Source organism: Centropristis striata, chromosome 16 (assembly GCF_030273125.1).
Source record: "Centropristis striata isolate RG_2023a ecotype Rhode Island chromosome 16, C.striata_1.0, whole genome shotgun sequence".
In the NCBI taxonomy this organism is placed as follows: Eukaryota; Metazoa; Chordata; class Actinopteri; order Perciformes; family Serranidae; genus Centropristis; species Centropristis striata.
In genome coordinates this window covers 11,514,900-11,540,409 of record NC_081532.1, presented here as the reverse complement: position 1 = coordinate 11,540,409, position 25,510 = coordinate 11,514,900, and the positions used below count along the sequence as shown (strand labels likewise).

General features: G+C 38.6%; 1 protein-coding gene across 1 annotated transcript in view; it reads left to right on the top strand.

The window, feature by feature from the left end:
* The first annotated feature begins 4,991 nt into the window (after positions 1–4,991).
* Positions 4,992–25,510, top strand: part of galnt16 (UDP-N-acetyl-alpha-D-galactosamine:polypeptide N-acetylgalactosaminyltransferase 16) — a 60,763-nt gene continuing 40,244 nt past the window's right edge. The window contains exons 1-4 of the mRNA XM_059352816.1: positions 4,992–5,378; positions 18,415–18,596; positions 20,892–20,990; positions 21,078–21,145. Of these exons, the coding sequence (XP_059208799.1) occupies positions 5,178–5,378; positions 18,415–18,596; positions 20,892–20,990; positions 21,078–21,145 (550 nt within the window). The 5' untranslated portion in view covers positions 4,992–5,177. The remainder of the gene's footprint in view (positions 5,379–18,414; positions 18,597–20,891; positions 20,991–21,077; positions 21,146–25,510) is intronic.

Genomic DNA, 25,510 nt, shown 5'->3' with positions numbered 1-25,510 from the left:
AAAACATACATACTTTGACCAAAATGTGAATGTGAATCTCTGGATTTGAGCACAGACGGAACTCTACACCGGAGCTACAGATAAATGTAAATGCCTCAATAAATAGATAAACAATGGAGGGGCTCTAAAGGCATATTATGCAGGAATCTTTCACTTTCTGTTTGTAAATATAATATTCAATCCACCTCATTTCAGTGGTATATTTGAATTTTTTTTTGCCATTGTGTGGGTTATTTCCTAAGCTTTGTGCCTGACACCTAGAGATGTCACAAACACAGTAAAATGAAAAGAAAAGAGAAATAGACACTGCATCATTGATCCAAAAGAGCAAAACGAAATTGATCTGGTGTTTAATTTTTATATTCTGACCATCTGGAAGACGAAGCAGGAGAAACATTGTGCAGATTTTCTGATTAATCATGAGTTATAACAGGCCAACTTTTTAGTCCCAGATCCCACCCAGTATGTTTAACTGTGGAAAATACCCCATTTTTTTCACCGCCGACATGGGAATGAGGAGCTTTGTCTTTCCATGAGTCTCAGGAGAGCGTTTGTTGACACAGCGCTGCTGGAAACGCTGCATGCAGCCCTCCTTTCCTCTCTTGTACCCACTAATCTTGCCAGTTAAGAGCTCCGGGTCCAGATCCAGTGAGTGTGCAGGATTCCCCCACAGAGCTGCCAGAACCAACACCTCGCCATGACTGCAGTGTGCCGCCGCCGCTTTTTATCCTTCCCCTTGTCTGAATGTGCAGAGACTTTTCCTCTCAGCTTTGGGGCGTCACTGTCTTTCCCAAAGATAACAGTGACAGCAGCGCCGCGAGAGGCGCAGCTCTGTCCGTACGAATGAAGACAAATATCTCCCAGCCTTGAGCCAGATGTGGCTCTGACCCCCGTGACCTCCCCTTTCCATACACACGGGCTGGATGCTGACGGGTCTCTCCATGACGGGATGGAAGAGAGGGAATAGCAGCTTACATGTATAATGAGATTAACCTCCAAGTGCAAGGCTTCAGAGAGACAGCAGACACAGTGCACAGACCTCTGCCTGCAGCTTGTTACACTCTTTGATTTCTACACAGCATTTACATGTGACGATTATTATTTATTATAAAATCCAACCAGCAGCATTTTAACATTGTTATTTGGTGATGCAGCTTTCATTTCTGGGCTTGTTTAGTTGCTTTGGTGTTGCATTATTCTTATTCCTGAAGGGAACTGGCAGCAAAATGTCACATCAATATGTTTTTTAGCAGCCAGGGAGGTTGATGTAAAAGGACTTTTTCAGAAATCTGAAACAGTAAAGGTCAGTTTTTCTATTGAGGAGTGAACATATCGCCTCCATCTATAGTATATGAGGATATATTTTTAGCCTGTTATCCTTTACAGCGTGTTCATGTTATTTTCACATTTTGCTCTATTTTTTTGTTCTATTTTATTCCCATAGTCACATTTTTTATTACTTTTTAATGACTACAGCATTGTACCTGACAGACATTTGCTTTTCTTCTCTTTCATTTGGCTACATTTTCTGCTTTTATTTATTTATTTATTTATTTAAACAAATGTCAGAATCAAAGACAGAAAGGTTTTACATTTTATTTCAATTTAATATTTATTTATTATCATTTTGTTTGTTTTTAATTTCTATTTATGTATATTAATTACATTTTTTTTAAAACTTTTTTTGTTTTGTTTATTAGTGTATAGATATACTTATGTATCATACATTTTTTCTGAGCATAAAAAAATAATAATAAATGCTCGCAACAGTTTATTTCTGTTAAAAACATTGTACATGAAAAACAGCCAGCAAAATGAGGCAATTAAAATGAGACTTTAAACAGAAACCAATTAAAGTTACCTGATTCATTATGTAAAAATGTCGATCCTCATTTAATTTTTTACTTGCGTGATTTTCTACAGTTTTTATTCATATTTAATGAGCATTGTTGGAGGGAGATCCAAGATTTTTCACTGCCAACGACTGCTTCTTTGCTATTGAGTAAAATTGAATTTGAAAAATAATTGCCTGACTGCATCACAGATGAATGGCACAACAGTGCACAGCTGCAGATGGATTCTCTCTGAACATTTATTGATTTCATTGCACTCAGTGTTGCCGCTCCCCAGCTGACTCTGGATCAGGTTTCTTTATGATTCTGACAAGGGAAAACTCGGCATTCCTGTTTCCTGATGTTGTGGTGGCGGCTCCAGCTGTGCGGAAGCCTCACACACACAAACACATATGCACACACACACTCTATAGCTGTTAGGTGGGGTTGGATGAGCTCATACTGTGGGCTGTTTAAATGTTTCTTCTACCAGAATAAGATGAGAATATTTCAGCCTCCTCAGCTCTGTTATGCCTCTGGGGTGTTACTGCTCTGCTCTGATTTCTCTGCTGGTCTGTGCAGCCGTTTAAAGGCCGTTATGGATTTTTGGAGAGAGGTCCTCTCAGTCTAATGTATTCTGACATTTTTTTAACGCCTCTGATTTATTCGTACACTGAATAAGTCATAGTTGCAGAGGTCATCTGTGCAAATCCAGAATTAACTCAGGAGCAGCTGAATATTCATGACGCTGTGTTCAAAGACTGCAGAGCCTTCTGTTTTTTTATCCCTTCATGATCAATTCATCTGCTTAATATGCTCGCTATGAGCTCCGGGCTCTTAATTTAAATACGTAATTTAAAATGCATTGGCAGAATAATGAGTCTCCTTATACAGAGGGGATAAATAAGTTGCAGATTTCATTTAGATTCTGGCTGCAGGGGGGGAGCAGTATGCAAAAAATTAAAGGGTCAGTCCACTGAAATTAACATCACCTTTTGTGGAATATTGCCATGCAGGTTGTTTTCATTTATTTAGCCCAGATTTTAATGTCAGTTTTCATTTAAACTACAGAATAAATAATCCCCTTTTTCTAGAGAGAGTTGCAGCTGTCGAATGTTCTTATTTTTTTTAAGTTTTGCACACCACAAATGAGACTTAAGTAGACCTTTTTGCAGCAGGCATGTTGACTTGTCAAAGTAGGAAAACACAGATGAAACTAATTTAAATAATGATGGTTGTGTTCCATTAAGTGTCCCAGTATGCCATGACAGTGAGGCAGCATGCACAATACCAGGACCTCCACTAAATGGGATGCATCCATCATTAATGTCATTAAATACACCTGATCTTTTTCTACTGGGAGATCAAAATGGTCTGTTGTAATGAAGCAGAAATCTCAGAATATCAAAAAACAAATGCACATACCCATTGGGTATATGTGAACCTAAATGCAACTCTAAAGCTGCAGCAATTACTCTTTTAATTAATTTGGCCATGGCAGGATTTGGACATTATTCACTACTGTCTGTCATGTTTTATTAGACCCAGTGATGATTAAATATTCAGATTAAATGATGATAAAAGAACATTTCACTTGCGGCCCTGTACTTGATTCTTCTCCATTATTTAAACATGGTAAACACGAATACGCTGATAAGCACAGGGTGATAAAACAACAATTAACAGGTACTGAGTTATATTGTTGCCTGTTGATTGTTTTAAATCCCGCTGTGCTGAACCACACCTGCCGTCACAGAGCTCGTCAGCCTGTTGGTGTGAATGATGTATAAATACGGCTTTTCAAGCATTTGTTGCCTTTATTGAACTACTGACGCTGTTTTCTGATCACTTGAAACTGACACGATATATGTGATTACTCTATGACTGTAGCAGAATGTAACAAGTCTCACAATTTCTCATATCTGGTCAAGCTGAACCTGATCTAAAGCGCAATTCAAAATACATTGGACAGTTGAATGAATCAGTCCAGCCCGCCTTATTTGAGATTGACTGGCCACCTCTTGCTCGGTCGCTCTCTTCTTTTCTCTTCTTTTCTCTTCTTTTCTATTGCTATTCTTCTCCATCAGTGTCCTCTTCTGTCTCTTCCTGTCTGCCATGATGCCTATAGAGGCTGCTGAAGGTGGTTCTGTTGCCCATTCGCCCGGCTCTTGTTCAGACACGATGCCAGCGCTGCTCCCTGCCAGCATTCGCCCTGACCTCCACCTCACAGCGGTCCCAAACTTTGGTGCTTTTGACAGAAAGGAACGAGGTGTGATATCAGCTGGAACAGAGGAGCTAGCTCTGCTGCTAGCATGCATTGAAACTCATTAAATCAGTTTTTTTTTACATTTCCATGCACATTTTTGGGATGAAAATCCTTGCTTGCCCAGTGAGCATTTTTCACTTTGAAAGACGTTTAATAAATGACTATGGTCGTATGGTGAAAAGATGTTAAAAACAGGTTCAAAACAAGTGAAAGTTTTTTCACTGACTACTCGAAGACGTTGATTTAACGTTTACATTTAGACCAAATAGTGAGCATACAGCAGCTTTACGCACCAAAAGTAATGTTCTGAAAGTGCCAGAAACAGTCCTGAAGGTAACAAATGATCAAAAGTATAAAACAAATTAGTGTTTTGTGACAATTTGATGTTGTAACTGCATTTTAACTGGTTGAAAAGAGTGCGAAAAAAGGTTTTAACCGGTGTTCAACTATAAATCAATGTTGAAACCCTGGTTTGTGCTGAGAAATGTTTTTTTTTTTTTTGTTGAGACAAAAAGTGTTCCAACCGTCCCCGGTCTCCCCTACAGTAATGTGGAAACCACTGCCCTTTAATGCAGACATTGCATGCGATTTAGACCAGAGGAAGGGCTTTGTGTTTTAAAGGGGAAAATAATGTTCTCGTATCTAAAACCACCACAGCCTTCAGTGACACGCGGAGGGATCATGAGGTTAAAATGAGCAGAAGTGGATGTGTCATCATCTCCCTGATCTGCACCTATGTGGCTCAAATCAACAGCTCAGCTGCTGGATGCAGATTGGACATCCTCTCCTCGTTGTAGGCAGCGGATGGATCAGTGAGTGTGTGTGTGAAAGAGAGAGGGAGTGTGTGTGTGTGTGTGTGTGTGTAGGGGGATGATATGACTCGGCGCTAGGACCGTGGCTCTGTCAGTGCGCAAATCCCAGCAGAGAGGCAGCGCTCCGGCAGAAGAGGCTGTTCGCGGAGAGATAGAGGCTGTCTGTCTGCGCTGCGACTCATCACCGGCGGGGAGGCTGCACCTTCTGCCGAAGACGGACCTGATACAAGCCGGGCTCGCCTCCGGAGCCCTCCGTATGGGCTCACCATGCGCAGGATACGGGCCAACGCCATCGCGATTCTGACCGTTGCATGGATCCTGGGGACGTTTTATTACCTGTGGCAGGACAACAAGCCCCAGTCGTCGCCGTCGTCGTCAGCGTCGCAGACCCGCGGCAGGGGCCACGGGCAGAAGGTGGTCCCCGGCCGGCTGGAGATCCACCGGGACGACAGGACCATCCCGCTCATAGTGAGTGTGTGGGGGGGATACAGAGAGCGGCGCTGTCGCTGGAGGCGCCGAGCTGCAGGAGAGTGTGTGCTGCATGTTGATGTGCATGTGTGTGTGTGAAAGCAGGGGTGATGATGAGGATGGTGGTGGAGGTGGAGGTGTCGGTGAGGATGCACAGCTGGGTGTCACAGCAGGAATATGCTGCTGTGATGCTTTAACACGCACCATGAGCACCTTCAGCCTCCTGCGTGCAGCCACATACCATTATTATTCTACAGGCTGTGTGTGTGTGTGTGTGTGTGTGTGTGTGTGTGTGTGTTTGTCGCTGTTTTCCGTGCTTTCCCAGAGACTGTGAGAACCTCGAGCACACGTAAGAGGCTTTCCATAAGTCCCGTGCGTCGTGCGCAAACACCTCGTAAACCACATTATGCTGAGACCTTTCGTGGATTGCACATGTGAGGTGAAAAAACGGGCTCGGACAGGGCACAAGAGGAGGCATCTTTGCTCAATTCGCCTCTGCACTCCAAGTATGTCATTAAAAGGCCTGTTTGTGTCAGGTCAGGTCTGTATCCGCCTGCTGTTGCCTGCGCCAGGGCGGAGCACTGAAAACAACCTTTGGTTAAGCGCTGTAAACTATAGGTGTGGTGGTCGTCAGGCTCGTCTTGCAGCAACCTCTTCTCTCCAGGTTGCAACACAGCCTACAGACAGAGTCTGAACAGTGCATGCTGGGACTGTAGCTGGGTCCACGCCAGCTCAGATTAGGAGATCTGGTCTACTTGGCTGCAGGGTTTTCTGATGCATTAAGTGGAAAAAGATACAAGACCTGTAGCTTGTGCCTTTAGTCCTTTAACCAGGTATACAACTCTGGTGATCCAGGATATGTCAAATCTGCCTGCATTAACAGAATAACCAATATTGAAAACAGAGCCTTGTGTTCAAATAGCGTACTGTATTCAAAGATTGGAACAAAACTTAATTATATGATGCATTAAGTGGAAAGAGATACAAGACTTGATGCTTGTGCTTTTAGTCCTTTAACCAGGGATAAAATGAGGAGGACTGGTGCTGCAGAATAATTGATTTGTCAAAGACAGACAACTGTTTAACAGTGACTGGAGTCACATTTAAGCCCAAATTGACATTTTTTTTGTGCTTCTGGATTCTCACATTTGCTGCTTTTCTGCTGTTTTGTATCATTGTTAATCCAATATGTCTGGTTTGTACAGTTGGGCTTGTCCTCCAGAAGCTTGAAGCATGATCTAGACTGCATTAACAGAATAGCCAATGAAAATAATAGTTAGAGCCTCTACAAAACTTAATTATATGATGCATTAAGTGGAAAGAGATACAGCTCCCATAGCTTGTGCTTTTAGTCCTTTAACCAGGGATAAAATGAGGAGGACTCTGGTGCTGCAGGATAATTGATTTGTCCACAGACAAACAACTGAACTGTGTCTGAATTTATGTCTTTTATCAAGCAAAATATTTAGTTTTTGTGTGAATCCACCTTCTCAAATGTGAAGATTTGTTGTTTTTCTGCTGTTTTTGTTAATTGAACATGTTTGAGGTGGACAGCTGTGCTTTGCAAACTTAAGGTTGGCATTTTCAAGACTGGATGATCTTAATTTTAATAATTTTAACTTTAAATGCATTAACAGAATATTAGTAGTTATTTGGATCTGTATAGAATAAACTATAACTACAGTGTAGGATTATTTTCATTAGCTATGGATCATTTTGTCCATAAATTGTCAAAAACATTGAGAAACATTTGTCAGCTCAAGGTAATGTGTTCAAAAAAGCTTGCTTTGTTCACTGATTGGAACAAAACTTAAATATATCATATGTTTATTGTTGTATATGAGAACCAAAGCATCAAATCCTCACATTTGAGGAGCTGTAACCAGCTGTATGTGGCAATCAATTAATCAAATAATAGCTCTAGAGTAAACCCAATTTACTTTACTTTTTCCATCCAGTCTGCATGACTTTTCAGACTGATATGATATAAATCTCTGAGACAGAGAGATTTATGAAATGTAAAAGTGATTGTAATTCCGGTTAAAATACTGTCATAAAATGACATTTTTGGAGGTGAGACCATAAATCAGTCTGTTTCTATCTTCAGCTACTTGCTGCTTCTATCGCTCCATAACAACGCTGACAGACAAATCAATTAAATATCCAACTGTACTTTCAGGAGACAGAGGCTGTTGTGGAAATACCACACACTGGAGCCTCTTTCAAAATTTACTAGACCAATAAAATTGCCTCAGCTGCATGTGGCCGAGGATGTGTGCCAACATGTCAGGATGTCTTGCTCCGGCAGCAGCAGCCGCGGCAGATTCATTAAAACGCTGTTCGCAGGATTTAATAATTCAAGGGCAAATGCCAAACGGTGGAGCTGTTGTGGCATTTAAGCTCGCAGGCCTACTTAAGCAGTCACCTCGAGTATATAAAAGAGGAAACTGTGGTCTGCCTGAGTGTGTGAACGCAGGCCAGCAGTACGGGGATGATCAGAAGACGCAGACAAACAAATATGGAAGCAGTTTGAGTAATCTTCGTGTTTTTGATATAGGGATAAATCATTTGTGCTGGTGCACCGCAAACACACATTGCATCTAATCAGATTGTTCTTTGAACTGTATACTTTGGATGCGAGTAGAGGTTTTTTTTCTTCTTTTGTAATCTTTCGATTTGCTCAGCGGGGTCGTTCACCTTCGTCACCAAACTGAGATTTCCTTGCTGTAGTTTGTTCTTGTAATGTGACCTGCAGCTGTCAGGCTGCCAGCTCGCCACTACAGAGTCCAACAGTTCAACAAGCGGAGGCTGGTGCACAAAGACTAGAAAGACAGGCTTCACTGAGGGGGTCTTTCTTTATTTCTCTCCCTCTTTCTTTCATCGTTCTGCCCACCCTGCCCTTCCTTTTTACATTTATCATTCTGTCTTTCCTTCATTCTCTTTCTGATCTTTCTTTCTTTAAAGCAGCTACAAGGAGTTTTTCTCTGGTTATAAAACAGTCTCAATTTAATACTGATGCCTCTATGACCTACATAAGCCGATGAGACCATCAGCGAGCAGATTGGCTATTTCTATGTAGTTATTCTTAATGCCATCCCCGGGTCTGATTTCCTGTGAAATCAGACGAAACGATTTATAGAATGGAGATTAAATGAAGCCTACATTTACATTATTACAGGCAGAGTTTCACTGTGAGTAGCATGCTAGCCTGTTAAAAGGAGTATTTTATTTAGGTATTATATTTGCCCTATCTCCAAAATGAATCATACCTATCATAGATTGTCTGTAAAAACATTTAATTACAACTCACATGGAGTTCTGGGAGATCCCACCAAGTTTTGACAGGTGACAAAGCCACCTAGGTTGCTTGTAAGGTGAGCACGTGTTGGAGGATGGGTTAAACCTCCCGTCTTACAACCAAGAGAGCGGTGCATCCCGTTGATGACAGATATTTCCAGAAGTAGAATTCTTTTAAGCCTTACCCTGTCCTTTTTTCCACGACCATGATGGCATAGGGAACAACAACTGTAGTAACGTGTCAGCAGCGTGTTGCCATGACATGTCAGCAGCGTGTAAATAACAGCGCTCGCCATATGTCACATTTTGTAGGATAGCATACGAATCCAATGCAAACGTTTTCATGGGAAATCATCATAAGAATATGTTGAATCCTGAGTAAAGGAGGCCAGCCCGGTCTCACTCCCAACTCACCAAATGCCAACGCTTTTTCATGGCTCTCAGCATCTGATACCAAGTCAAGGAACCTTTTAGCGTATGTATGAGACACATTCACTCCAATGAAATCCTATCTGTGACGTTTAGACGATTAGACGTTCGAGTAACAGACATTATATAATGAGTGCAGATATCAATTCAGGGTAAGCGGGATGGGTCAAACAGACCATTGTTTATGTCCTGCGTGAAACCAAGAGTCATAACTGTGTCTGGTAGTTTAGTGTGGAAGTATTTGTTTTCAAGCCCAAACCTGTTGTTTCACCCTAACTTTTGCAAAGTGGCTCTATTGCCTAAAGTTAACAGTTTCCTTTGAATATGGAAGTTTATTTAAAAAAACCACAATGCAAGTAACCAGTTGGGATGAGAATATACTGGGAAATCAGGTGATGTGGTATAAAGAGCAGAAAAGTCGGCAGAGGGAGTAGGGAAGAGGTCAGGTGGATGGATGTTTAAAACAAAAACAGGGCCTTCAACCAACCAGGACACCTCTGTTTGTTTTCTATGTAAAAATAGAAGTTACAATGTTACAGTTTCACCAAGCAGACGTTTTTATCCAAAGCGACATACAGCTGAGGGTTCATACAACACAAGCAAAGATCTAGTCAGAAGTCAAGTCAATTTTAACTTAAAGTCACAATAACTAATATAACTATGTCACGGTTTAAGTCCCACATGTAATAACGTTGTGCACTTGTCAAGGCCAATAAAGCCAGTTCAGCAATAATAATTGTTAAAAATGAATTATATTTTAATTCATGCGATGCTTAGAATATGTTAGTTTAAAATACACAATTAGTAATGTGTAAAAAGTAAAAAATGTTTCTATGCTCTAAATTCTACAATGTGATGTCACTATATAGTGGTAACTACGGTAACTAAGTTTTGTTTTTAGAGTCAGTACATGGTACTGTTGTTTTTAAGTGAACATTTTAAAAGAATAAGGAAGTTGTCATGTCTCGTCGCTCGCATGGAAAAAGTGTGTTTTTTTTGACCGACTCTAGAAGTGGTGGAGTAAATAAAGAAGAACAAACGGAGTGCCGCTACAACACTTATGTATGGAAGTGAAGTAATGAAACAAGTGTAGTCCCACATATATTAACCCAAGTCTTTTCCTAAACATAACCAAGTAGTTTTATTAGTTTGATTCCGTAAACTGAATCAAACTTTGACCAACGATCACGACATTAATGTTTTAAACTGTGATTGTTAGGTTCAGGTATAGAGACATGTTGATCTATTATGTGTAAGGTCGCACTTAGGAAAGGAAACACTTCTGTGTGCCGTATTAGAGGGTCGGAACAAACAACATATGTGGTCCTATGGTTTGGAAGACCTGTTATTTATGCATACTGGTGCAGGATCAGAAAAGCTTAAAGAGACAGTGATTCGGCAGTGAGCACCTGCGAAAACTGCTCTTCTGTTTCCTCATTTGTCCCTTTATTTTACCGTTCTGTCTTTCCCTAATTACTTTTTCTTTCTAACTTTCCCTCCTTCATCACTTATTTAATTTCTTTCCTTTCTTTCTTTTATTGTTTTGTCCCAACCTTCTCTACTTCATCTCTTCCCTTATTACTTTCCTTACAGTATGGCCTCCTTCCCTTCCTCTCTTCTCTCTCTTTCCCACTCTTCTCTCTCCCTCTTTCGTTCCCCATAAGCCCGTTCATTAGCAGCATTTGATTCACTAATGACATCATCTGTGAAATCTGTTTGCACTGGCTCCACTTCTTTTCCCCTCATTTCCTGCGTTGAGTGGTCTTATTTCCCAGCACCACTATTACTCTCTTTTCTGCAGTAACAGTGTGTATGAGTGCGTGTATGAATGTGTGTGTGTGTGTGTGTGTGTGTGTGTGTGTGTGTGTGTGTGTGTGTGGACACTGTTGTCACTCGAACTCTATTGTAACATTCGCGGTAATCAGCACATCTGTTGTCAGGGCTCTCAACATCAGCAGTGGTCATGTTGTAAACATCAAACCACAGATCTACATCCAGCTAATCAGCTTGTCATAATCCTCCCATGTGTTCTTTTTTCCCCTAGAGCAGATAAAACTTACTGTAAAAGGTTATACAGCATTACGTTTTTTAAATCTATTGTTTAATATTACGTAGTTTCAGTTTATTTCTTTAGATCCAGCTGCATTTTATTGCTTATTACTCTTTTTCTGACTAATCCGGCAACAATTTCTTGATTCAACACGTGACCATATAAACACTTCACAAGAGAATTGAGTTTAATGTGCCGTTAACAATCATGTCTGACCGAGGATTAGCTGTATTTTCCATTTCAGTAATACATACAAAACCTCCTTCAAAGCCCGGTAACTTATCCAAACACGTCATCCCTTTTCACTATTTAAGCTTCGATTCAAGCCAGCATTTAATGGTTTTAATGCTGTAATCGTATAAATATATTTCAATTTGGCATCAGGTCTTAATGTCCATTTGTTTCGAAAATTAGTGCCACAACGTATTATAAACATAGCAAAGAAAGTCCTGCATTTAATGAAGTCAACGAAATGTTCTGTAAGTACTCATATCTGAGCTTATCTCTTTGTTTTGCATATTATATCTTTAAATTGTCATAATTAATGCCTTATGGTGTGAGCAGTGTTTTAATCAAGCAATCAAACTTTATTTGTACAGCACCTTTAATACAGGTTAATGCAGCTCAAAGTGCTTCACAGATGATTGACAAGCAGCTAATTAGACCATAAATACCATAAAAGAACAAAAGCCATTTCACAATAAGAGACCAATGCAAACAAAATAATTAAGATGTAATTAAAAACATTTAAGAGCACTAACAAGTAATAAACTAATGGTAAAACAAAGTGAAATGAAACCAACTGGCTTAGATAAAAAGAAACAAGAACTAGAAATTATAATAAAATACAAGACTAAATCTAGATCAAATTGATTTAAAAAAAAAAGACAGAAACAAAGAAATAAAATCGATAAAAGGAAGATAAATATAAACGACAGAACAGAATAGATAGAATAAACATAAATAAATGAATGAACATGCAGGTTTTAAGTTTCTGCTTAAAATTTTCATCACTTCCAGCTGTTCTCAGATCCTCGGGCAGACTGTTGCAGCAGAAGTTATTATGAGATCATGAACAGGACTCCAACCCACCACGACTGTATATGATCAACGCGCTGTGTGTCCTCTGTGGGACACCATCATCCGTCCTCACAGCCTCAGAGCCTCGGCACAGCTTCATCTCCAGCCGTTCTGGCAGATTTTGACTCGTACGTGATTTGTCTTTTAATTCGTCTCAAAGGATCCAGCAGACGTGTTCATCTTCTAGACGAGCTTCATATTTAATTCAGTGGGCTGAGCCTCGAAGAGCCTTCTGTTATTTTTTTGTCTTATTCTCCTCGGAGTACCATTTCTTTTCCATAGCTTTAATGTTTAGTCATCATGATACTCGAGGGATATGGAACACATAGTTCTTGAAAGGGTGAAATTTAGGTTGTGGTGGAAGAAATGACATGAGAGGAAGAGTTTAATCTGTGTATCAGAGTGTCAGTATTGAACCCATCCACTGGGAGTCCACGAAAGTGCCAGCACATGACTTCTTCATGATGCCACGACGTGAAAACAAAACAACTTTAATTTCCCTCTGAAGTACTGGCTTAAAGCTCCATGCCAGTTTTTGGTTGATGATTATAGGCCAAGTAAAACCAGAGATAAGGTCAAATATATCTAGTATTAAAAAAAGAAATAGATGTTATCCTTGTTTTATCTCGTTTATGTTATATTTGTGTGTGTTCCCATTAGCAACATTACAAATTCTTTATTGAGTATGATTTTGTTTTGAAAGTTTACTTTTTTTTTTTTTAAATCAGATTTTATTTTGTTGTTTTTTGTTTCTTTTGGGTTCAAAATGTTGATCAAGTAAAAATCAAAGTGAAAAAATAATTATCAAGACAGGTTAGGTTCTGCTGAAATAGATGCTACCAAACATAACATGGTAAACCTTTCTTTTTTAAGTGGCGGAATGAAAAAATATAAAAAAAATGGACAAAATAGCCCCAGACTCCAAAGGTTTAATGCACCAAACTGCATCAAGCTTCCAGTCTTCTTTCCAACAGACTCTCCCCTCTGCTCTGCTGCTCTCGTTCAACTTAATTTTTACCAATTTGTTACGTTTTAACCTGACAAAGATGCACAAATTTGCTTTATTACACCACCTTTTTTCTTTATTAATCAGTGTGATGGCCTACCACCGTGTATATGCTTGAGTAAAAGGTGTCCGTGTGAAATATCTGCCCGTAACAGCTTTGTATTTAAAAGCCTCCAGGCTATAGTTTTATAATAAATACATATTTGGATATTGATGTTTCTTTGGAGTGTGAGGCAGATATCAGGCCACCATTTGGGCACATTTTGCTGTGTAAAATATTTTTGTCACACCCATCCATTTCATGAAAACTTGGTGGTGTTTTGTTTCACCTCGGGTAAAAAAACTTTTTAAGGATCTGCGTGTTCTGTAATCATAATTTGGCTCCAATAAAAGCAGTACATGCAGAGTCTTGTCCAAGGTGACTTGGAGAATGAAGAGATTTTAAATGATTTATGATAATGAATATGGCTTTAAAAGTAGCTTTAATGTTTCATAAATTGAGACTGCTTTGTGTTTTAATCCTTGTGTACTGGTTTGCCTACAGATTATATTTGATGGAGGCGTGTTTCTTTTATTTCTATTATTTCCATCCTTGATGACTTTTGCCTGCAGGCAACGCTGAATTGATAGGGTTTACTGTATTTTAACATAATTATTTTGTGCATGCAGAAGATTAACGTAGTTACACATCTTTTCATCGTCTCTACATCGAGTTGGACTTGGACGTCAAGTGGATGGAAAATTGTATCACTTATTGTACTTAAGTGAGCGTGCCCTTGGAGCATTGAGGCCAAACAACATTTTACAGATAATATGAGAGCAGAGAAGTGTTCCACAATGTTGACAATTATATTCTCAGTTCAACACGCTCAGATAAATTCATATGCACTCAAGAACGTAATATCTGGTTTAACTGCCTGCAGTGTGCAGATACTTACAGTCACATATAATGATGTTTCTGATCTCTAAGTTAAGTCACATTTCGGAAGGGCTGGGCAATTATTTGAAAATTAATTGAAACAGACCTCGTAATCTTGCCCATGTCGATTATTTTCAGGAAGACGACATAGAAAAAAACCCAATTCAAATGTAAACACTGCAGGAAAACTGTTATATATTTTGAGAAATTCATTTCTGCTTAAAACCTAAATGTGACATTTTCATTTTAAGTGAAGGTTTGATTTCAGTTGGAAATATTCAATCCAACCACAAAATAAAAAATTTTGTGTGTTCCCTTAATTTCTCTAAAATGTATGCAGTTTCTTTAGAAAAAAAAAATATGCCATCTTTAGTAGTTGAGCATATTTACAGTAGAGACCATGTCAGTGAACTGCGAGGGCACAAAACAAAAAGCCCTATGTCACAGTGTTGATCACATTTGAACATTTGGTCATTTAATGCTGCATTAAATGTTAAGTTCAATAACTATGTTCTATCTTGTGACTCAATACAAAATGAGGATTTATGTCAGCACCTTATTACCGTTGGATGCTCCTGAAGCTCTGGTGGAACCAGTAGGTCACATAGGCCCTTAAGAGTTATTAAGATTAGCAAATTTAATAAAAAATGATCAAAACCTAACAATTTCCTTAGAAGATGGGAACGATGTGCTCTTATCGGCTCCCTGTCCAACATTTTAATTTCTCAATTGAATGTCATCATAAGAGGTTTAAGTAGTAGAAGCTGCTCACACAATAACTTCAGTGTGAAAAGAATCATAGTGTGCATAAAACTATTCACAGCATGAAATGGAAGACAGTGTTGAATATTTCTAAATGTGCGTAAGTTCTCCTTTGCAACCTTGCCCACCAATTTACTTTTTAAATGGGAATTTAGTACACGGCCACCCATAAAGTTGGAATAAAATATTTTGGACATCTTTCCATGAAATTATTGTGACAATGTGATTTATTCTTGACATATAAAGTGTATATCTTATAAATATACAAAATTATATTAATCAATCTCTTCCAAACATATCACAATGAAAATAAAACCACAAATTACAGGGGATTGTGTCTGAAAACATAATTATTACAACTTTATGGGCGGCCATGTATAAGGCAGATATATTTTACAGGTGCATCTAAATAAATTAGAATAACATAGAAAAGTTTATTTGTGTCAGTAATTCAATTCAAAACGTGGAAATAACACATTACACACAAAATGAAGCATTTCATGTCTTAATTTATTTAATTTCTTCTAATTCTACTGATTATGGCTTACATTTAATGAAGACCTAAAATTCAGTGTCTCAATTTTTTTTAAAAGTATGTTTAATATGGAAATGTTGGCCTCTGAAAAGTATGTCCCTCCATATGCACTCAATACTTGGTTGGGGCTATTTGACTTGAACTACTGGAAATGGACTTTTCCATCATATTCAAATTTATTGAGATGTACCTGTACCTCTCAGATGGGAATCTTTAGATTCAGTTTTCATTACATTTGGTGTGAGACATGAGTTATTAAACCCTGCTGCTGTGAATTTAAGACTTTATATATAACTATCATCGGCATATGTACATTTGAAAACCTGTGAAGTAAAATACATTTTCTGAACAAACTTGTGTGAATGTGCTTAGTTTCTTTCCGCTACTGGCTATTTAAGCACCCAACAGAGACAGAGCAAGATTAACATTCATGTTGAGGTTATTTAAGTCCAATATTCACTCTCTTTTAGCTCTATTTTCCTCTCCACCACGTCTCTTTAGCTGCTCTATGCTCCACTATGTTCACCTGCTGGACACTAACCTTGTGTACAGTATATATATATAGTGCACAGAGCATTTTAAAGCTTAAGTGTGTGAAGGTAACACAGTGTTATCAACATTAATCATCCAGAGTACTTTCTCTGCAGCGGTGCACTGCGGGCGTGTTTATGTGTGAATCCTTGACTCGTTCACACTGCTCCCCTGGAGAGACGGAAAATGAGGTCAGTCTCACCTGAACCTGGTCAGGAGCTTTTTATAAATCCTCCAGCTACACCGACCTTTAATAAAGCAGCACAGAACAAAGCAGCAGCAGCCTCCTTCAATTCATTTTCTCTTTTCTCCTCTCATTCTCCCGTCTGTCCATCTTGCTGTTGCTTCTCTTTGATGACAGCTACTCTCATCTGCTTTTATATATTCATCGGCTGTTTCTCCCTCCCACTCAGCAGTGTTAAAGCTCCTTGCGGGGGAAATGCATTAATTACCGAGGATTTTATAGACTGTGTATTCTGCTTTGATGAGTGCCCATCCCATTTTCGCCCTGTTAGCGCTGACACGGTGACCTGAATAAGAAAGTAGCATTTTACATGTTAATTATTTGGCTGATCTTCAGACTGGCTTGAACGTGAGCGCAATAGAAGAACACACTTTAATCCTAAGAGATTTTTGCAGCAGGATTGCAGTGCAGAGGACTTGTTGTACATGGCTTTTAGACTTGTCAGACATCGGCTGAATATAGAACTGGAGCTGTTTATTGGTTGATGTGGGCTGCTGAGGCTCAGGACGCAGAGCGAGTTGTTTATTCACCTCAGGGTTGGCTTTCTGATTCCCAGCTCTTCTCGTCCACACGGCAAAGTGTCCTTGAGACATTGGACCCCAGTGGACAGCACCTTGGTATCTTATATATTTGGGAAAAAGAGGTGGATTAAGTCAATTTGTCCATTTACCATTCACCAATTAATGAGCAACAGTTGTGATAATCTTTTAATTGTTAAATGACTCAAACATTCTAGCCGGACGGCAACTATCGATTATTTTGATCATCCATTAATCTGCCCATTACTTTCTCGATTAATTGTCTGAAAATTGGGATAAAATGTCCATCCCAGTTGCTCTAAGTCTGAGGTAATGTCTTTTCCCAAAGATATTCAGTTTAATATGAATAAAACAGAGAAAGGCAGAAGATCTCCATCTTTGAGAGGTTCAAAACAACGTTTTCTGCCATTTTTTGCATGAAACAACAAATTGTTTGGTGATCTAATTATGGCAGCTCTACATTCCAGCTTCTGATATTTTAAAGCTTCTTCAATAAGATTAACTGAATATCTTTGTGGAGTGTGACAGCTCTACCAAGTATTTTCATTGTTGGTTATTCTATCATTGTTTAACTCATTGTTAACTTTAGTAAAAGATATTCAATTTACACTGATTCAGGATTTCGGAAAGCAACTAAATATTTCATTTGAGAAGCTGGAACCAGATAATTTTTGGCATTTCTGCTTGTAAAAAGACTCCTGCGCTGGTGTGGAGATAGATCTGGCTCTGCAAGACTATTTTTTCTGAGTAGCATATTAAAACAGACAACATGCCAAAACGTCCCTGATGATGATGATGCATGTGGCATGCAACCATTCCACAGTAATTAGAGATGCGGCAGATTTCTTGACAGTAAAGGAGTGGAGTGTTGACACTAAAACAAGCTGTGCTGCTGTGTTTGCACCTCTGTGTGCTTACATGAGCAACAGGAAGTGTGTTTGTGTTAATCGCATGTTCATTTTCAACTATTTAATAATTTACAGTCATGGAAGAAATTGTTAGACCATTGTTTTCTTCAATTTCTTGTTCATTTTAATGCCTGGTACAACTAAAATGAAGAAAACAATGGTCTAATATTTTTTTCCATGACTGTATTTCCAATTATACCCTCACGTTCACCCGTTTGTTTCTGGCTGGTGGAATGTAACTTAGTACATTTATGGGTAACGCTTTATAATAAGGTCCTTTATAACCATTAATTAACAAGTAATAAGGCATTGTTCTCGCTTTAGATCCGGTAGTTGCAAAAAGCATAGTTAACTTATAGTTAACTTATAATAGATGAGCAATAAAGTATATTTTAATATCAATAAGCAAACAAAATAAGATTAATAAAGGCATGGCAAAGACATAATGGGTGGGTCATGGATGTTTGTAATGCCATTATTAACACTTATATAAGCTTATAAACACACAATAATGTTAATAAGCATCTTGTAAGGACTTACAAGGGCCTTATTACTTGTTAATTAATGGTTATTACAAGGACCTTAATATAAACATTACCCATTTATGTACTAAGGTTTTGAATGCAGAACTTGTAGTGGAGTCATTTTGCAGTGTGGTATTAGTACTTTTACCTAAGTAAGCGACCTGAATACTTTTCCCACCCCTGATGTAAACACCTTGTCGTGTCCTCTGCAGGTGACCCAGCCCCCGCGGGCGGAGCAGCAGGGCCAGCTGCTGGGCGGCTTCGATGAGAAAGCGTACCTGGCAGGGAAGCAGCTGAAGCCGGGAGACGACCCGTACAGAGAACACGCCTTCAACCTGCAGGAGAGCGACCGGCTGGGCAGCGAGCGAGCCATCAGAGACACCCGACACTACAGGTGAGCAGTCCAGGTGCTGTCTGTCTATCTGTGTCTGACTGCTTTGACCTGCACAAACAGATTGAGGACTAATCTTGCTTGAGCTGCACATGGATTTGGAGTTCTTTGGAAAAATCTTGTAGACTTAAATTGAGTTGATCTGACCGTCCTGACTGCCGGCTTCACTTTACAGTGTGTCTGTCCCTCACACACAAAATAATGTAAACTCTTGCTTTGAGTTCAAGATACAGATACAAAGAGGCTTATATGGAAGAATCTGTTTCTCTGACAGTGGATGATGAAATAAATTACTTCTGTATCTAATAACAAATATCTCTGATGAAAAATATTGCAATTTATAAAGACATTTTTGGTAGGTTTTGGATAAACACACAGACGTTAAGTGCCCCAATGAGTCCCAACAAGCATTTTAATGATTTAATTATTTTGACCAAAAAACAAACCCAATGCAAGATATAAATGGTGTGTTAAATCCTCAGCGGATGTAGTTTCTCTGAATAAACTGGACCCTGTAATTGTTGAAATTGCTTTTTTTTCAAGTTGCTGCAATCAAGGTCAAGAAACCTTCAAACTCAAATTTCTTTTTTCTTTTTACTCACAGGAGCCTTGTATTTGGTGCACTGAATATCTAAAAAAACAAAGCTTCTTGATAAAGGTTAATTGTTTTTTAAGTGACTTTAATTACTTGCCATACATTACTTTTATCTATATCCAAGGGAGGGTAATATTAGTTTATATTCTGCATCCTCTTTTAAAGTGTATGTAGATCAAATCTATGTTGGTTAACTTCCACTTGTTCCTCTTAGTTGATGCAGTTTGTCATATTTTCCAGATGGTTCTTCTTTCCATAGAAACCAATTCTGCTGTTTTTCTGTCCCTGTAGCAGAATATTTGGCCTCTTTGAATCTCTGTCTGTGGCCTTATGCTGCTTTTGATTTGATTCAACTCAAATATTAAAGATTGACAGATTTCCTTTAAACTGTAGCTGACAGAAGTTGCTGACTGTCAGGCAACCTGTCATTTAATTTTTATTTAACCTGTAGTTGTCGAGGCGGTTTAGATTGGCTGAGTGCTCTGCTACATAAATAGAAATAACAAGGACAAATACAAGTGAGTCATGAGCAGAACATAAAATAGACAATAAAGACGGTACAACTCAGTTACAGGAAGGATAAAAAAATATTATATCTATATATCACTATTGTGACAAGTTTTCATCAGTACAGTGTTATTCTTCTACAAACAAAAACTTGTGTCAACACAATTATTTGAAAAATACTTCAGTCACAATATACAGTCATGGAAAAATGTATTGACCACCCTTGTTTTCTTCAGTTTATTTTTAATTATAATGCCTGGACAAATATAATGATAACAACAAAAATAGTTCATAAGAGTTTAAGAGCTGATATCTAGCCATTTTCCATGGTTTTCTTGATAATAACCAAAATCATTATCAAGAAAACCGTGGAAAATGGCTAGATATCAGCTCTGAAATTAAAGCCTTATGAGGTATTTTTGTTGTTATCATTATATTTGTCCAAACAAATGTACCTTAAGTTGTACCAGACATTAAAATGAACAAGAAATTGAAGAAAAGGGTATATAATTATAATTATATATATATATATATATATATATATATATATATATATATATATATATATAGTTCAACCCAAGTCAACAAGGAAACATTAAGCTTGCTTGTAAACTTGTATTATAGTGTTATAGTGTGATCTAAGATGTTTAAAAGTTACGCAAAAGTTACACTCCCAAGTTACTAATTACTTTATATACCATAATTGCATTGAGCTGCTGTCATGTAATTGGCTCATTAGAAACTTGCATTAAGAAGCATAAATAGTATGTAAATTAATTAAATAAATAGAGGCTTTATACAAACTTAATAATTCTTTAATAATGTTTCCTCTGTGCAGCCTTAACTTTTCTGCTTTCCTACAGTTATCAGCAGACAGTGACTTGGTTTACAGTAACAGAGTCAGTGCTGTGTGATGTTTCTTCTTCGTGGTCACAGATTAAAGCAGAGGGTCAGGACTCTGTGCAGTTGTTGCCTGGCAACCATATAATTCCATGTCACTACAGCAACAATGCCGAGGCGACGCCACGGGGCAGCTCATCACAGCTGTGTGTGTTCAAGGGCCGGATGTGCCAATTTCACGCATACATGTGATGTCTGGAGAGAAAGAGGGTGAAGCTGCTCTCACTGTGTGATACATTCTTCTCTCTCTCTCTCTCTCTCTCTCTCTCTCTCTCCCTCTCTCTCTCTCTCTGCAGGTGTGCATCTTTAAATTATGATGCCGACCTTCCCTCCACGAGCATTGTCATCACTTTCCATAATGAGGCTCGCTCCACTCTCCTTCGCACCATCAAAAGGTAAACACAAGCGGCCCGATTAGTCAGAAACACTGACACTGACTCATGTTTTCTGATCTCCATCTCTGTTTTTTCCCTCCCTCTCAGTGTCCTGATGCGAAGTCCTCCATCTCTGATTCAAGAAATAATCTTGATAGATGACTTCAGCTCTGACCGTGAGTTCCTGTTTCTTGTTTTTATATATTGCTATTAAGAGGAGACACTCCAGGTGAAAAGGTTATTTATAAAAAAAATTATATATCACCATACAACTCCCCCAGTTTTCTATATACATCACGACAATATTTCTTTGCATTACACGTTTTCTGATATTTCAAGTTTAGACATGCAAATGAGGCATGGGCTAATTAAATATGCACTGATTTGCATATATTTCCAGGACATAAACTTGAACAAATTTCAATGTTATTATTTTTATTTTGTTAATACATGGTCGCCAATAAAGCTGGAATAATTTTGTTTTCAGACACAATCCTCTGGTAATTGTGGTTTTATTTTTATTGTGATATGTTTGGAAGAGATTGATTAATAAAGTTTTGAGAAGATGCTTTATTATAGAAGATATTTTATTCCAACTTTCTGAGCAAACATGTATATTAGATTCAAAGTTTTCCACAAAAGGAAATTGGGATATCTCCTTCTATCATTTCATAAATCAGAAAATACTGTCAAAAGCCATATAAAATCATATTTTTAGGATCACAATGTGATATAATTCAGAGTATGACTGGCATATAGACAAACCACTCTGTAAAAACCTGGCTCAGTCAGTGCATGAGAAAAAACATACATTCTTAATGGAAATGACTATTTAAGCCAAAATATTGAATTGCAAATGGATCATATATATATATAAAATAAAATATACATACATATATATATATATAATATACACCTAAATATACACCTATCCCACTATTCTCAAAGAAGACATGTAATGCAAGAAATATAGCTCAGAACCTCAAAACTGACCAGTGCATGAAGTAGCATGATGAAGCATGATGTAGTGTTGCCTTCAAAACTATGGTTGAAGTTTTAACTGCCATTAAGCACACCTTTTTTAGGGCTGATTTTGGTATTTTTTTAGACTTTGAAGTTGCTATAATCCTTCTTTTCTATATTAACTTGTGGATCACATGATGACAAGTAAGTGAAGGTGATGAATCCACAGAGAACGAGAAGGTCACTCTGAGAGCGCAGACCTCTGCCCGGTCATGCCCTCTCTCATAATGTTAACAAGGTGAAAAATAATTGGTGTGTCTGCAACCTAATGAGGATCGGCTCCAAAATTTGATGACTTCATCCTCGGCCCATGCTGCACCTTTCCACTATGAAAATTGGGCAAGTTATTTTTTTTCGTAACCCTGCTGACAAACAAATAAACCAGCCCGAAAACATGGTAATTATCCGCTGACTTTGCAGCTCTCCTCAGCTTTACTGGCTGTTTTTATCGTCTTTCAGGCTATTGTTTTTGCTTTTATGACTGTTTACTGTTTTGGTTCACTTTCACTGTCATTTTCAGCCGCAGTGGGCAGCTAAACCCCTCTAAAAACCCACTTTACATTACCTGCTCAGTAACAAACAGTAAATAGACAAAGTTAGAGACTGGAGCGCATAGTGGAGCATTTAGCAGCTAAACAGCCAGATATTTCCCTCAAAAGTTTCTAAAGACCAACCTGACAGGAGTCGGTAGGGCTAAAAGAGAGTGAATATTAGACTTCCATCCCTGGCTCTGAATGTCAATCAAACTCAAATCTGCAGCCCAGACTAAAAAAAGTTTTCAGTATTTCTTTTTTAAATTATTACTTAATTTTTTTTATTGGCAGTCAGAAATTACACAGGTATCACACACATTGATCATACAACAAGCCTTATATATATATATATATATATATATATATATATATATATATATATATACTGTACCTTTAACATCTTTATTTCTAAAGGCCTGGCTGTGGCCCTGAGTGCAAGGTGTTGAGCTCTCTTCATTCTGCTATCAATATGTACGATGCAAATGTCAAAGAATGTCCCAGCATGACAAGAAGGCCAAATAGGAATATAATAGGGTGAGGATTATATCAAGAGACAGGAGTGGCTTTGAAGATGAGTCACACTGATGTCTGATATCACAGAAAATCTGAAATTGAATCGGGAGGTGAGAGCTTCCTGAGGAATTTCTCAATTATTATGTAACTGATCTGTGAAGCCTCTGAGAAAAGAGGAAATACATCAACAACACAGCAATGGCAGAAATGAGCTGAATCTGCTTCATGTCATGTAAAAAGCAAATCAGGAGTGTAATTGACCTTGACATTTAGGAAACAAAATCAGTTAATAGCACCATTAAGTATGGGTTGTGTTTTTTATGCAGCTGACCAGGACTGTGGAATTAGAGGAAAACCACTTTTTAATCATTATTCCTCTTTGTCAGCATTAGGCAGAAGAATTACATGAGATCATGCTTTACACTGCCACCGCGCTTTCTGTAATTACCACCACATGCATCTTTTATCTGTGGGAAAAGCACAGTGACCTACATTCACTGTGTGCTCAGGCACACAAGCTCCATTTGCACACACACACACACACACGGAGACAGTGTGAGGTGTCAGAGCTGGCCAGACATCTTAACAGTAGTGTCTCAGCGGCACTAGCAGCGGGGGCTCGATTAGCTCACTAATGCCTTGTTTACTCTCTCTGTGCTGCAGCCGGTTTACCTGAACCCACGGTGAACTCGTAGCATCATCACTTTAGGGCCGACATGGTTGTCTGTGTCTTGTCTTTGAGAAATACTTTTAACCTCCTCCCTGTTTAATATTTTAATTTTAAGCATTCATTTCCTCTGCCAAGGAGGTTATATTTTTAGCTCAGCTTGTTTGTTTGTCAGCAAGATTATAGGAAAACTACTGGCCCAATTTTCAGGAAAATTGTTGGAAGGTAAATGGACCTGCACTTATATAGTGCTTTTCGACCACTCAATGCGCTTTACACTACAGACTGCTCTCATTCACACACATACTGGTGACAGAGGTTACCCTAAACAGTGCCATCTGCCACCATTGGGAATTCATTCTCACACCGATGAACGCAGCATCAATTTGGGGTTTAGTATCTTGCTCGAGGATACTTCGAAATGTAGGCCATGGTCAGGGATCGAACCACCAACCCTCCGATCGGTGGGCAACCCTCTCTACCAACTGAGCCACAGCCATGTAGCAAGGGTGTAGTATTAGCCTGTGAAGAACCCATACTATAAACTGGGAGACCAGCGTTCATGTCCCATTGTTGGAAGTTGTCCTGAATTAGTGTTATTGTGTCCTGTTGTTGGGAGTTATGTCTTAGAATTATGTTTTTTCTTTTTAAGCCTAACCCTGTTATTATTACCGAACCATAACCCAGTGGCCTTAGTGACTAACCTTCACCAAAGTGTTTATGAAGTGATTTCAAAGGGTTTGAAACAGTGAGCATCACGGCTTTTAAACAGCGATCATTACATGTTTACAACATGTTCGGGTCGTCACATGTTTGCAGCGTGTTTAAAACAGCCACGTGTCTTACATGTCACAATGACAACAGGTCAGAATCTGTGCATTATAGAGAGGAGGATATGGGGATCGTGCAGAATGTCTTCCACCTATAACTTTTGCTAGAAACTTCTCCATATTCACCAAGGTTATTATCTGAAGTACACACAAAACAAGAAACTTCAACCCAAAAGTCTACACAACTACGCAGTCTGCATCATATTACTGTTGCTGATTGTCACTTTGTAGCTAGTCCCTGCACCTTGAAGTCAGTGGACACTTTTGTCTTTATTTTTTTAAGCAACATACCAGTTTTGAAATGTTTATATTCAACATTCTGTGTGCCAACATTTAATCTGCTGACTGTGTTGCTCAAATACTAGAAACAGTTAAACAATCTGAGTAATAAAATACAACACACCTTCATGTGTGACTTAAAGCTCATGAACACACAAAATCAGAACTTCCCAACTCCAGAAACGGGGCCATCAAGGAGCATGTGAATTGGCTAGCAGAGGTCTGCACTATCTGAGCGCCATTCTAGTTATCACGTGAAACCATTTGAAACACACTTTGGTTCCTGTTTGTGGCTTGAGTTCTGACTGGCTCTGACTGTGAACACAATAATCCTCCCATTAGCCGACTGTTCTGTTTCCTCCAGCGCTCTTCTGCGGTCTCCCTGTGTTGCCACTTTCTAATGCTGTGTTTTATTTAAAGTCTGAGTAATCCCTACGAAGAAAAGTGAAATAAAACTGCTGTTTAAGTTGCGGTTTGAAGGCAGGAGGCCGAGCATGTCCTGTAAAACCTCAAATCACTACATGATGTTAACTGAACATGTTTTTTTTTTCTTGTAGACTGCACACACAGTGAGGTGACAGCTCTTTTCAGACACACCACACTTTACATCCCGAACAATTTGGGCTATTTTGGCTTTATCATGGTGTTTTTATGGTTTCTTTATATACATTTGATCAATTAGTTGTATAATCAATA